At 48.5% G+C, this 14,547-nt stretch overlaps 2 protein-coding genes and 1 long non-coding RNA gene across 3 annotated transcripts; 1 reads left to right on the plus strand and 2 right to left on the minus strand.

Annotated features, from left to right (window-relative positions):
* Nucleotides 1-1,447: 1,447 nt before the first annotated feature.
* On the minus strand, nucleotides 1,448-2,826 carry LOC117838288 (ethylene-responsive transcription factor 1B). The gene has a single exon (XM_034718249.2). It carries the CDS (start codon nucleotides 2,500-2,502, stop codon nucleotides 1,768-1,770), a length of 735 nt encoding a protein of 244 aa, XP_034574140.1. The 5' UTR covers nucleotides 2,503-2,826; the 3' UTR covers nucleotides 1,448-1,767.
* Nucleotides 2,827-7,949: 5,123 nt separating this feature from the next.
* On the minus strand, nucleotides 7,950-9,768 carry LOC117838286 (strigolactone esterase D14). The gene is made up of 2 exons (XM_034718248.2): nucleotides 8,926-9,768; nucleotides 7,950-8,817 (listed from the first exon to the last, which is right to left on the minus strand). Exons 1-2 carry the CDS (start codon nucleotides 9,417-9,419, stop codon nucleotides 8,385-8,387), a joined length of 927 nt encoding a protein of 308 aa, XP_034574139.1. The 5' UTR covers nucleotides 9,420-9,768; the 3' UTR covers nucleotides 7,950-8,384.
* Nucleotides 9,769-13,589: 3,821 nt separating this feature from the next.
* On the plus strand, nucleotides 13,590-14,512 carry LOC117838393 (uncharacterized). Its single transcript, XR_004636616.2, has 2 exons — nucleotides 13,590-14,384; nucleotides 14,474-14,512. It is a non-coding gene; the product is annotated as an uncharacterized lncRNA (long non-coding RNA).
* Nucleotides 14,513-14,547: the final 35 nt, after the last annotated feature.

Genomic DNA, 14,547 nt, shown 5'->3' on the forward strand with positions numbered 1-14,547 from the left:
GGTTGGAGCTCCGAGAATGCAGGCAGGTTCGTGCACCTGGACCTGTCCGCCGCCGTTGACGAGCCGAACGAAGCTGCGGGGATGGAAATGAAGCATGCGATGCACTGCACTGGCCGGCTGACTGGTGGAAGCATGCCGAGACGAGGAGCTGGCAATCCATACGAATATTATTATACTGTTGCACATATTAGTGGCAGCAATTTTTTTTTAAAAAAAAACCTAGTGGCAGCAATAGAATGATACCATTTGCCTGCACGTGCCCGTATCTTGTATAAATATACGATGTTTAAGACAAGTGTAAAGTTAGTTAAACGAACAGATGGTGTATTTTATCAGGACGAGACGCGAATTGGATGGATGGATGCGTTTTCTTGCAAGTCAGGGATGGTCCATGGATAGCACGACCAGTTCCAGGCAGGCAGGGGTACATTGCATGCGTACGTGGTCATGGCAGGGTGCTTCCATCAATCACGTGACCACAGACACTCTGACAGCAATCGGCCGATCTTCTTCCACCACTAGCAGTCATTTTTCGCTTTTTTTTTCCTTGCAACGGCCACAAGACCTTCTTGTCTTGCATCCAAAGAACCCAAATGGCATTTGCTCACCGCACTACGATTGGTTGTACTTGATGGATCCATGACCATGATCGATCGCTCTGCAGTAGAGAATCGATGGACTTGTGTATACAGTAATACTAGCTCTTAGTATATGGATCGATCGATGTTTTCTTAGTTTAGCCTTGTAACTTCACCATATAATTCATTGAGCGTAAGAACAAATCATTGTTTCAGTTATTAGCGAAAGGTCATCTAGGATTGTAGCGCGGTCGACCATTTGCCTTTCTCGACCGTTCAGAAAAGCAGGTCAGCCCCTAGTCCTCTTGACTCGTGAGTGGAGTATATTCGTTCGATTCCCAGCGGCAGCACAGCAAGCAGATTCATTGCACCGTAATGACCGGCAGATCGATGAGAATGAGATGGCCAACCCATTCAGTCACACATCCTGCTTGTGCTGCTCAGCCTATCTTCCATCAAAGCACGTGCCTCGTTTATTTAATCCTCTAGGGTTGCATTGCATGGTCGTGGAATCCAACAGATGAGATCAAGAAAGCAGCACTGGGCATCCATTACTTGCGATCGAGCACGTGGCTCATCGGTCTGATAACCAACATCTCTTTGGGCTGGCTGAGCAGGCTGACGACTTAGACCTGACCATCCATCCATGCTCTTAAGGATTCTGATTGGTGATTCCACTCCAGCCCTCAATCTCAAATTCTACGGTCCAGATGTCCGAGATGAGCTCCATAATTTCACGAGTTGCCATGCAATTTGAATGAATGTACAGTGCTGATTTCCTGATCTCAGGCTCAGCTGTGGATTCCATGACCACGCAATGCATGTATCGATATCGATAAGCATATCCAACAAGTAAAAGTGCTCGCAAATTCAAACACAATTTCATCTCCCTTCAAATTAATTTGGCGCCGAGTTGAGTTTCGTTTCGTTTCTCAATGGAAACACTAGCTGATGCCGCTTCTTCCCCAATCCAAACTAACAAAACCAAGCAAGCTGTTTAGTTCACCCCTCCAATCTACTAGTATCTAGTAGCTGCTACTCCTAACATATATGGATAGCAAGAACAATCCAATCAAAACGTATTTAATTTGCTGCATGCCCATCACAGTATATTATGTTGCTTTTGCTCTATCTTCCTTCTCACGGGAGAGAGATCACCATGCTTGCCCAATGGCAATGGGATCAGAGATCAGATGGAGTGGTGGCTCCGGCACCAGGACGACGTGCTGCTGCTGCTGTTCTCCCTCTGCTCCTCGGTGGTGGCGCCCAGCAGCGCCTCCAGGTACTCTGTTCCAAGGTCCTCCAGCTCCATCACCTCGCTCCTGCCCGCCGCCTTGCCCCTTCGGCTCCCCGTCCCCGGCCGCCGCCGCGCCCGCATGGAATGCCGCCGCTTCAGCGCCACCACGGGCGACCCGCCGCACGACGCGTCGACGCCCATGCCCTCCAGGGACTCCCGGACCCGCTCCACGGGGAAGTTGAGCACCGCCGCCGCGCCCCGCATCGCGAACGCCGCCTGGTCGTACGCCAGCGCCGCCGCCTCCGCGCTGTCGAAGGTGCCCAGCCACACGCGCACGCCGTCGCGCGTCGAGTCCCGGATCTCCGCCGCGAACTTGCCCCACGGCCGCTTGCGCACCCCGCGGTACGCGTGCCCCGCCGCGGCGTGCTTCGCCATGTCCGCCTGGACCATCTCCTCGGTGTCGTTGCTGTCGAATGGCGGCGCAGGGTGCTGCTGGACGCTGCTCCACGGCGGCGGCGACTCCACGGACCCGGTGGAGGAGCCCGGCGAGTCCAGCGGCACGCCGGGCTGCTGGGAGGACCGCTGCGTGTGCGTCGACATGGCACGCCGGGCGAGGAAGCCGACGATGCCGGTGCTCAGGTGCAGAGCCGGAGACCTCTCGGAATTCTGGGTGCCGCTGCTCACCATGAGATAGATGATCAACTGCTCCGTCCGTCCGAGTTGAATGAAACCCCGCTGCTTGAAGCCGCCTCCTTTTATAGTGCTCGCCCGCCGGCGCCGGAGCCAGAAACAGAGGAGGGCACACGAGACACAGAAAAACAGGGGACGAGCAGGGGCCAGGGTGGACTTGGTATATCCTCACACTCTTGTAATAAATAATATTTTCATTTGCCTTGAGTTTCTTATCTCTCATCAATCAGCTGAAACTAATATTTACATAGTTTAAAATGTATAATGTTTCCTCAAAATTTTTATTTGCTCAAAGAAGTTGATCTGGCGGTTAAAAGATCATATCCTGTTTTTTTTCCTTTGGTATTTTGCCCACGGGAGTTTTTTCTTAACTCATTTTGTAACCTTGTTACTTGTATTTTAATATTAATCTGTAGCCTACCGTATTTTCATGAACTAACCCTGAGCCATGCTGTCACGCTACTTGTTTTTTTTTAAATGAAACCAGGCAAGAGAGTTCACGATTATACTAAAAGAAGGTGAAAGTTAAGATTAGATAATAATAATACAACAAATATGAAAACTGCTACCATGCCACATGTATATTGGCATGGTAAAGCATGCCCGCTTGAGTGCACTGCTATAGTGCTATATATGCAAGCTAGTCGCAATAACCTGAGTGTCGTGATAACCCTCTCTCTTATATTATGCCGCAAACCTCTGAAAAAATCATAACACTTTCATATAAGGCTAGATGGATATGAATTTTACATAAAAACTTAGTAGTCAATGAGATATACAATTTCTAATTATATTTTTTTTTTGGCCAGTGCGGTAATTTTTTGTTCGTTCTGTTTTTGTTTCTCAGCTAGCTCCTTGCTTGCTACCTGCTAGTGATGGCTTATAATAGAAGATTTGGAATTTGGAGTCCATGAATTACGTAGTTGCAAGATTTACGTCTACAGCACATATATTTATTGTAAATTTACTAGTACTCATAGATGAAGAAAGCCTTGTTAATTAATAAAGTTTCGGTCTCCGTAATAAAGCGGACATATGCTGCCGATAAAAAGGGGGACATGACGTATGTAATACGTGAGATTATGATACGAGATGATCTATATGCCAAAGGCAGTGGAAAGTGTATGAAAGGCGCACGTGAGTGTATGCCAGCTTGCATGATTATGTAATAAAAAGAGGGGCATTACCATCTAGCTATCGAGAAGGAATTGAGACGACCATCCAGATGCATTGCACCTGAAGTACGTTGCTGACGCCCAATGATGTGGAGTGATTTTTTTTTTGTGCATGTTTCTTCCTTTTTCATGAAAGGAAAGGAGAAGAACGCACGCAGGTTTTGACAAGTATAAGCCTGAGGCTAACCATCAACTTGCATGCATGATGTGGGAGTGTATACATAATTCCCGGGCGGACACGTGTCCATTGCATTTGGAGGCAGCCATGCATCCATCGTTGTGCGCTCCCGCCAATTTGTATTTCATTTCACATATATTATTCCATGTCATCTGTGTAACAAGGAACAGACGGCACATTATACTATAAAAAAAAAGAACCGCTAGCCAATACCATCAGTCCGAAAATAGGCGCACTTCTAGAAAATTTAAAATTTATTGCTAGTCCTGAGATATGATCTTAATGTCTCTGTCCCTAATTGCTCGCGGTAGTTGTGATTGAAATCCACGTTCCAGTTCACTACTCCAGATCATGAATAGATACTTGTGTAGTGGAATCAGAAAAAAAAATGTATCATCAAGTAATCATTTGATCTTGAAACTAAAAAGGTATTTTTGTTGGACGGAATTTGAACGCTAGAAATACACATATTATAAGACAAGTAAATGCTACAAAGGTGGTTCGGCAGTCATTCCAACTTGTTGCTCGCATTGGACCCTGTAAATCGATCTATGATGTCTCAGTTGCCTGCCTTTTGGTCAACGTTCAAGTCTTGCTAGCTACACCGGAGCGACCAGACGGCATTGGAGAATCTGCATATCTACCACGTGTTCCTACAGGGGCAAATCCACTACACATCGCAAGCTAAAGTAACCAAGCTATAGCAGAGTAGTAGATCATGCACGGGTGAGTCCAAGTTTTTAATAAAAGTAGCTAATCTTTTTAATCAAGCCAAGTTGGTAATTGTGGCCTGATCTCAAATATAATTAATCAAGGTGGAGGAGCTAGTGCTCTAGCTTTCTGGGAATATGATTAACCTAACGACCTAACTTGGGTCTGCATGCATTGAATGGTGGGACCGTGGGATCCACTCCACAGATGGATAGATCGCCATGTCTGACAGCGATGCATGCAGAGCATCCTTGCACCTCTGCGCCATGGACAAGTTCCTGCTTCCTGCAATCCTTTGTTCCTTATTCATAAACAGAAACAAAAAAAAAATCTCAAACACAGTTAAAAATCCGTTGAAAGACTACAAGAAATTCACTGTCAAATTGGACACAGCATATAACTAGCATAGTATGCCAAAAAAAAACATGTTGGCTTGACTTCATGTCTTGCCTCCATTCCTTCCAGGTGGGGGGTGATTGTGACCTGAGATTGCTCACACCATATATGCGTTGAAGATTTGATCATAAGCTATAGCTCACCTGCATGGCCAAAAATCCGTCAAAAGACTATAGCTCATGTCTTCTTGTCTTCCATGTTGTTGCAGATCTGCCGAACATGTATGTAAATTTTGGTATTCCAGGAGCATTCATGGCCCAAATGCCCAATGCATGAGCTATCATGAACATTTTTAAGTTTTGAAGGAATTATGTGTGCTATAGCTCATGGTTTATGGCCACAAATGCCGTTCCAGGGCTATTGAAGGTATCCTTGGGTATCTCAATTTCAAAGGATTTTCAGGCCACCGGAGAGTAACGATTAGAAATTTCGTTCTAAATATAAATATGGTTCGGGAAATTTTGTGTTCTGTTTTCATCCCGTTTCTGATGGTCAGGATTGCTTTAAGTTTTTTTTTTTTTTGAGGGGGTTAAGTTTTGTTTGTTGGACTGCTTTCGTTTCTGTCGGCCCAATATGGTTTGTGTTCAGTTTTTTGGGCCTCTTGGGCCCACACCACGCTCGTGTGTTCAATTAGGCCCAATCATGCTGCCGTCGTCACTGTGGTCCGTCGTCAGTCAGTGAGAGCACAACAACAAGGTGGCACAAGAAGCCGGCCGGCCCCTCGGATGAGCCTCTGCCTGAGTGCCTGGAGAGTGGAGACCTTTCATTGCGGCAATTCTCTTCTCCCCGGTAATGTTGAGCGGTTTGCGCGTTGCGTACTTGCGTGGGCTAACGGGCGACGAAAGCTAGCCACGGGTCATAACATATGATAAAAAAGCTAGCCTCTCCAGCTTGATCTGCACCAAGGGAAGAATGTGTTGTCGTCCTTATCGAGCTCGGTGTGGCAGCAATAATGCTAGTGTTACATTCGTATATAGCTAGCCATGGTCCTATGCTCACTTGGCGCTAACATTCTGCCTGTTTCCGCGTATTCACTTTGACTTGTGCTCGCTAGCTGCCGCGCCCCATGGGAGGCTGCTGCATGCTTGCTGGTGCAGTAACCTCCACAGCCGCGAGTGCAAAATGCCCCAGCTAATGTCGATTCTATAGCAAATTCACTACCGTTTATGATTTATTCTACCGTGTTCCGTCACCGCGCAGCCAAACCACCACGGTGCTAGGTCCGAGGTCCTTTATCTCTTATGAATGAATATTCAGCCAAGATGTGGTGATTAGTTTTAATTTGTGCAGCGGTACATGCATGAGAGCTTATGATGGAAAATTACCACCTCTAGAAGCCTATGAACATTTCAATTTCTTTAGCCATCTATCCTCTGTTGGATTAATTGGTAATCCGGCCCCTCCTTCCTCTTAGTTCTGGCTCCGCCACTGTCTCAAGAAACTGTCGTGATAATACTCCAAGCTCGAGGGGGAAAAAAAGGATCGAAGAAAAAACATCAGCCAACATCATGCATCCATGCTGCCGATCGAAACATGTCGACACTCTTCTGGCGCCGCAGCCGTGCAGCACGTACGAACCTTCAGCAGCTTCAGCCCGCCTCCGGAGAAAAGTCCAAAGACGCGAGAGCCGCCGCTGTTTATGTGGCAACTCGACGTCTCCATCTTTCACAAGTGATGACAGCAGGGAGGGGGCCGGGCTCTGAGACGCTGGTACGCATGCTCACCGTCCGTCGGTCCATCGCTGCCGTGCGTGCCCTAGAGCGCAGGGCCCCCCAGGGTAGCCGAGTTCCCCGTCCCGCCAGCCGGCTGCGGGCCACCGTCTTTTCGCCGAGCGAGCGCCAACAGCCGCCTGCTGCCAGCCGCCGCTGTAGCGCGACGGCGACAGGCGGCAGCGGACACGTCGGCCGGGCCCGGGGCACCAGAGGGGGGATAAGGACGGGCCCCATCTTATCGCGCTGCGGATTCCTTCGATTCCCCCGCCGGGCCCCGCGAGGCCGGGGATCGATCGATCGATCGGGGTCGCACATCTCCGCACCAAATCGCCCGCCCGCGCCCACCCAAATCCCTCGCGCTCCCTCCTGTTTTCCGGCCACTCCGCCCCGTCCTCTCACCCGGCGGCCCGGGGCCGTCCAAGGGCCCTCGCTTTCGCTTCACGTGGGCTTCGGCGTCCTCGCTGCGACTTGCGAGCCGGAGGACGCCCTCGTTCGTTCACGCGCTGACGATTCCCTGCACTGGAGGCCGGATAAGATGGCGTCGTTTTGGCTCGTAGCTGGAGTGAGTGGGGGGACGTCCCGACTGGAATTGGTGACGGCGGCACCGAGGGAGACCGAGATTAGATTAGACCAGCCTAATTGGATAAGAATATGCAGGTTAACAGTCGGCCGGACGATTGTGGTTAGTGGGACGCGGTCGGCCTAGCTAAGCTAAACAACGCCACACCTACCGACCGTATCAAAAGCTAAGCATCACGGAGATCAGCGCGTTCGCTCGGGTGGGGCCCCCCGGGGGCCTACGCACCCACTCCCTCTCACACACGCACTGACGCACATATGTCCAAACGCTAAGCATCCCAAACGCAGAAGCATCACTGATCACTTCTGAAAAAAATGTGCATGCACGAACCTAAGACAGCAGTAGGCAGCAGCTCAACTTGGTGTACGACTGGTAGCCTTTGGTTTCCCTTTTTTTTGGAAAAAAAAATAAAGGGAATGCATAGCTTTGGAAGAAATGAAGGCATAAACCAGGTACAGTAGTTCTTGTGTTCTACGAGCAGCACCAAGCCAAGTTGTTAGCTGTATCACATAACGCTATTAGGAAGGATACGGTTAGATGGCATGGTCAACTTCATTATCAGCGATAAATAAGCGCGTGCCGGACGATAAGATGGGCCATGCATGTCGTGGGCCAACCATCCGCCACGACTTCTTTTCACCCGGCCTCTAGGACTTATCCAAACCAAAAACCCAATTATGCACGCAACATAATGATTCCAACCAATCGATAACATTATCCGCTTAATTAGGTCAGGAGATCCCAATCTCATAGTAGCAGTAATAAAAAGAAGAAGAAGAAGAAAAGTTACTGCAGCCTACTCTTGCAGATGGGACAAGGCACGAGAGAAGCTGGAACAAACTCCTGCACCGTCTCGAGCACCCGCCACGTGGCGCGAGCAGGCCCGCTTATCTCTGTCCTGCGGTGCAGGTGCGGCGCAGGAGGAAGAAGGCGAGATGCGGAGTACTACCAGTACTACTGCTCCAGTAATAAAAAGTTAAAAAAATCGGGGCACCAGAACAAGTTCTTCTACAGTCATGGATTGGCAACACACAGCAACGGCGCGGGTCGCGCCATTTTTGATTCTTGGCAAGGGGTAAAACCGAGGCGGTAAAAGATACCGATCGCCATGAGGGAGGGGCGTGTCGCTAGAACCGGGCGAGCGCGCGGCGGAGCACCTGGGCGAGGAGGCCGGGGGCGGAGAGGTGCGGGAGGTGGCCCTCGGTCTGGAGGAACTCGACGGTGGTGCGGCCGCCGAGGTGGGCCTTGAGGTAGGCGGCGACGGAGGCCGGGACGGAGACGTCGCGGGTGGTCTGCACCACCACGCAGGGAGAGCGCACCATGCCCAGCACGCCGCGGAGATCGGTGTTGAACACCGTGCGGCAGACGTGGAGGGAGATGTCCGGGCGCATGTTGAAGAGGGTGCGGCTGAACTCCTGCACCGCCGCGGGCACGTCCGCGCCCACCGCCAGCGGCGCGTACCCCGTCGCCCACGCCGAGTAGTTGGCCGCCATCGCGGCGAACACCTGCTGGATCTCCGGCAGCTCGAACCCGCCGTGGTAGTCGTTGTCGTTCAGGAACCTGATTTTTTCTTCTTTTCCTTCAGTTTCTTTCCCAACTCATCGAAACCTCGAAATAAAGGCTTGATTGAAATGAAACTGAATTCGATCGATCGGTATGTATGTATACCTGGGCGATGCGCCGATGAGGATGAGCTTGGCGAAGAGCTCGGGGCGTCGGATGGATGCGAGGATGCCGATCATGGCGGAGACGGAGTGCCCGACGAAGGCGCATCGCGGGATGCGGAGCGCGTCGAGGATGGCGAGCAGGTCGTCGACGTAGGAGTCGAGCGTGTCGTAGCGTCGGAAGTCGAAGTGCTCCGGGTTGACGCTGCCGGCGCAGACGAGGTCGTAGAGCACCACGCGGTGGTCGCGGGTGAGGTAGGGGAGCACGCGGCTCCACGCCGACTGGTCCGTCCCGAAGCCGTGGGACAGCACCACCACGCGGTCGCCGCTGCCCACCACCCGCACGTTGAGGATCTGCAGCAGCTTGGCCCCGCTCGGGGCGCCGCTGCCCGCCGCGCCGCCGCCGCCGCCGCCCCCGACCATCGTGGCGTCGGAGCTGGACGCCGGGGCCGCCGAGCTGCCGCTGGTGGGGCTGGGCGGGTGCGTGGACCGAAGCATGAGACCGGGGTGGTTGGGGGGACGGGGATCGGGAAGCAGAGGCGCCCCGGTCTTATATAGCAGCAGCAGGAGCAGAGGCCATGGGGATGCTCTGTTCACACCTCTCCTCTCCCTCTTCTCTGCTCTCTCTCTCTACGCACACACAACACAAGCTATCGGCTTTCCTTTTGATCTCCGGCTGGGCTCCCCCTCTCTGCTTTATTCCTCCATCTCTCTCCCTCCCCTCCTCTGCGTGCTCCTCGGTTTGGTGTGTTGGTGCGGGTGGGGGAGTTGCAGATGTGGATGACGAGAGGAGTTTTGGATTGTGCCAGGGAGGAGACGAGCTTTTGTTTGTTTGTTTTTTTGGATGCCCATCCAGGCCACAGCAGGTACTGTACTAAACACTACTAGTAAAAAAGGGAGGGCAGGCACCAATAATTTCAGTGATTTTTACTCCTCATACGAGCTGGCTTGGTTAGGCCTTGTTTAGTTAACCCCAAATTCCAACTTTAACATTATGAAAAAAAAGATTCCCCATCACATCAAACTTACGGTACATGCATGAAGTACTAACTGTAGACTTTGTTGTACTTTGCGAGACGAATCTTTTGAGCCTAATTAGTCAATATTTGGACAATAATTCACAAATACAAACGAAACGCTACTACAGTACTGGCACAATAATTTTGACACTTAAAAATTGGGCAACTAAATATGACCTTGCTCTCCCAGAGTGAACGGTCCCAATCCCTGACAAGTACTACGCAAGTGTCTCGAAAACGGCCGAGCCGGGATTATTGGTGACAAGTACTCCTACGCAAGTGTCCCAATCCCTGACAAGTACTCCCTACGCAAAATGGAAAGTGCAAGGTTAACACATTAATTAACCTAATTAATCCGGGGCTCGCGCACGGCACGCTTTTGGCCCACGCACGCACGCACGCACGGCAGGATGCGTGAATCCCATGGCGACGCCACCCATTGGACGAGAGCCCGGCCAATTGGACAATCCATCCATCCCTTGGGGCCAGAAAGGTCGCCGACGACGAGGCGCATGCTGCTGCAGCCACCAGCCAGAGCCACCGTTCCAGGCGGCGCTATTCTCCACGGGTGTGGATAACGCTACGCCACGATTTCTAATTCTAGAACCATGTAGACGCACCATTGTAGACGCATCTTCTCAGAAAAGAAAAAAAACAAAAGATTGTAGACGCATGTTTGCTCGAACCAGGCATTACGTGTTCCTAGTCGTCTACTTGGGGTGGGCACAGACCATCTGCCTCCTCCTCCTCTACAATTTCGATCGTGCTCGCTTTCGCGCCCCTTGGTCCTATGTCTGCACCAAAATGACAACTACACCATTCACAACGCGAAAAAGTTCACAGAAACATTCCAGGCACCCGCGCGCGAGCCACGCGACCCGCTCGATCCCCTGTCCGGGCATGGCGTGTAGCTCCGGCTTCGCTACCAACAGCAAATGTTGCTCACGCTCTCCGTCTGCGCATCTCCGGGGTTGATCACAGGTGGGCAACTAGACAAAATGCGAGGAGCAGACGCTTCCTCCACGCTGCTGCAGACCAAACTCTGCTACCGTCACCATAGGATCCTCATCGATCACTATATCCTCCATCTTTTTTTTTTCGGATGTGTTGCTTCAGAACTTTATCCATTTTCTTCTACATCCCTCTACCTGAAGGCACTGACGAAGTACTAATTCAGAAATGGTTCGAGTGTAAATAATCCTCTTTGTTGTTGTCTGAAAAGTCTAAACACGGGCATCTCGTACAAGTACGTATCCGTACTGTAAAATGGTATATAATACCGTATTTGCAGATCTGCAGAAGATTGTACATGTCGCCACCGGAATTTTTTCACTCTTTACACGGATAGCAGACATGCGGCGGAGATATATGCCGTTTCACTAGCAGTGCGAGCTTTTGGCGGATTTACACGGCTAGCCACACCCCTTGCCGACCGAATCGGAAGAAATAAAGGAAGATACTGCAACGACGCCCCGTGTATGAGTATGATCAGTGCCCATGCACCACATACTCCTTCCGTCCTAAATTACTATTTGTTTTAATTTTTATAGACACATAAATTTTGCTATGTATCTAGATATAAATTACTATTCATTTTGACTTTTATAGATACATAGATTCTGCTATGTATATAGACATAATATATATCTAGGTGCATAGCAGTAAAAGTTATAGAAAAGTAAAAACGAATAGTAATTTGGAACAGAAGGAGGTATACTCTGGGCCTACCGCCTACAAGCATTTTATCTATACCCGGTGAAAGCTATCCGGGGTATATTTTGTTTTCTTGAAGAAACAAAGAAAGGCTTGCAAGAATGTACTCCCTTAGTTTTAAATTGTAGGTTGGTTTTAGTTTTTCTAGGTTCATAGATATTTATATACATCTAGATATACACTATATTTAAATACATAAAAACCTATACACCTAGAAAAGTCAAAAATATGCAATACACTATATTTAAACACATAAAAACTATACATCTAGAAAAGATAAAAACACGCTACTTGGGAGGAGGAACCGAGGGAGTATACGTTAAATAAATACTTTTTTTTGTCTAGGGTAGTGAACGATGCATCACCACGCGTTGATGTGACCACCATTTGCATGGAGAGGGTGTACAGTAAACCATTGCTTTACAAGGTGCAGTGCATCCATGGGTTGGGCAACAGGGCAGAGCATATTTTGGGTGGGCCTCTCTTTGGATGTTGAGTCACTGGGTACCATGGCCTCGTACTGCATGCCTTCTTAGCTGCATCGCATCACTAATTGACGTCACAGTGCTTATGTCAAGACAAGCTTATCTGTATCCCCTAAACCTGAAATTTGTAAGCATGTAATATATTTGCTAGTATGTAGATAGGGAAATCGTGCTATGATTAACCATATGGAATTTCTAAGTATCAATTCTGCCGGAGATAGGAGTGGCAACAGATCAATGAGTTGGTTCTCCCAAATTAGGTGAGAGATATAATTTTATCTTCAAAAGTTGACCTGAGCTGCAAAGAACTAGGCAAAAATTAGTAAATGAAAATAATTCTTTAAAACAATCATTTTAAGTTTTATATAAAGCTTGTGATCCTGTAAGAAGTTGGAATACAAAAGGACGACCATAAATGCATGTTAACCATCCCAAAAAATGATCATTCATATACAACAAGATCAGATGCCTAAAGAGTTAGATGACAGGAAAACGTTCCAACCATGAGTTATCTTATCTGAAAGAAAAATTCTGACGAAAGCAACTGAACATCACTGAGTGATCAATAAAATAATACTTGGTTCCTGCACATCTAAAAAACTTCTTTTCGGCTATATCCTATGAGCCACATCAGTGTTATCCAGGATGGCTACAAGTTGGAATAAAAACGAGAATCGGCAATTTATTATTTTATTTTACAGAATAACAAACTATTGCTATACATATAAATTCAAGCTACAGAATATCAGACAAAAATATTGCGTCCAGAAAATTGCTCCCATCCCATCTCTCTCATTGAAGACAACAGCTACAGGAAGGTACGCCAACAAGGAAGAAAAAACAAAGGAGGATGTGCCAAGGATAAGATAGTTATTTTCGTCCGAGTCACCTATGATTTCATTCTTTTTTAGCTGATGTAGTGATGTTACCAGCTACTGCTTCATGGGCCCAATTTCCTCCGGTCCTTCTAAAAGTCTGTAGAGCACTACAGCTCATTACTTCAACTTTATGTATCATATTACTAAAAATATTTTTTCAAAAAAGCTCCATGTCTTCCTGATACCTTTTTGGTAAGAACCGTTTTTATTAATTGTATAAGTAGAGCTTATTAAAAAAGTATCATTACATAAATAAAGTACATGTTAGTTAATTTATGCTCTTATTTAGAAGTTCTACCTTGGAAAAAACCCAAAGATTGAGAAGTTTTATCTTGTAACCTTCTCCTATGGAAGCCAAAAGATGCAAGATGAACTTTGGGTATAACTCTGCACCTTTTTCTTCCCACATGCTTATGTATGTTCAGATAAGGTCTGCCCTCAAAAGGAATTTTATTCAAGCACACCAAAGATGCCAAAAGAATGAAGCAACAAACTACACTGGTTGGCTGTTGATTGGGGAGCCCAGATTAAGAATGCTAAGCCTGCTTTGTTGCTGTGGTTGGTGAGGTGTCATCATTAAGGACATCCTTATCACGAAACCATCTTAAGAAATTAGTTCCCCCCCTCTTTCCGCTCTTACATTCCTGTGGTTTTTCTCTACCCACGTTAGGAGATTTATTTAAGTGAGCCCCTCTCAGCACCGCCTCTGGCCGTGGTGCCAATGCGTTTGGTCCCAGCTTTATAGCTGTTTAAGAATAGCTGACTCAGACTGATTGTCTGAAAATTTTACCTCTTTTTTCATAATTTGCAAATCTTTATCATACGCTTTTATGGCCGAGTGGCAGCACTTTCATGCCAATGTTCAACCAGAGAGGTCACACCTACCTTCTCATATATGATTTCATTTGAGCTAGTAGCTGAAGGCAAATTTGCACTGAACTTATTGTGACACTGGTGTGTTTAGTTGTAGTTAAGTTGTTTCTTTGCATCCTCCAAGCTGAAGCCTTTGAGCCGTTTTGCCACCGTCACTGTCACCAAATCGCTGGAGAATACGGGCAGCTCCTCCCTCCCCCTACCCCGGCCCCGTGCCTCGTCCTCCACCGAGCAAAGCGACGAAGCTACTTCGCCGTAGGGGGAGGGACCTCGGCACCGAGCCCCAACCGCGGCATCGCTCGGAGCCTTGCGATCAGGTCGTTTGATTGGAACTGCCCGTGCAAGGACGGGAAGAAATTGATGGGATGTGGATGGCGGGCGACGCGGCCGATACCCCGCACCGGAAGATGGTTGGCGGATTGCGCCATTTGTGCGACTAATCCTTCACCACGCCGTCCTTTTACTCGCCCGTGGCTAGTTCTAATTGGAACTCCTGTCCGTGTATTTTCTCACCTGTGTTCCTTTTTCCTCGCAATCTTTTTCATGTGGGAAATGGATGTTAAATACTACTTCAAATTCACTAGGGAATGAAAACGACAGAGCTTAGTGATGAGGATACTGGATATCCGGGATCAAGGAGCAATCCAAGACAAAAAAT

Source organism: Setaria viridis, chromosome 9, assembly GCF_005286985.2.
Source record: "Setaria viridis chromosome 9, Setaria_viridis_v4.0, whole genome shotgun sequence".
In the NCBI taxonomy this organism is placed as follows: domain Eukaryota; kingdom Viridiplantae; phylum Streptophyta; class Magnoliopsida; order Poales; family Poaceae; genus Setaria; species Setaria viridis.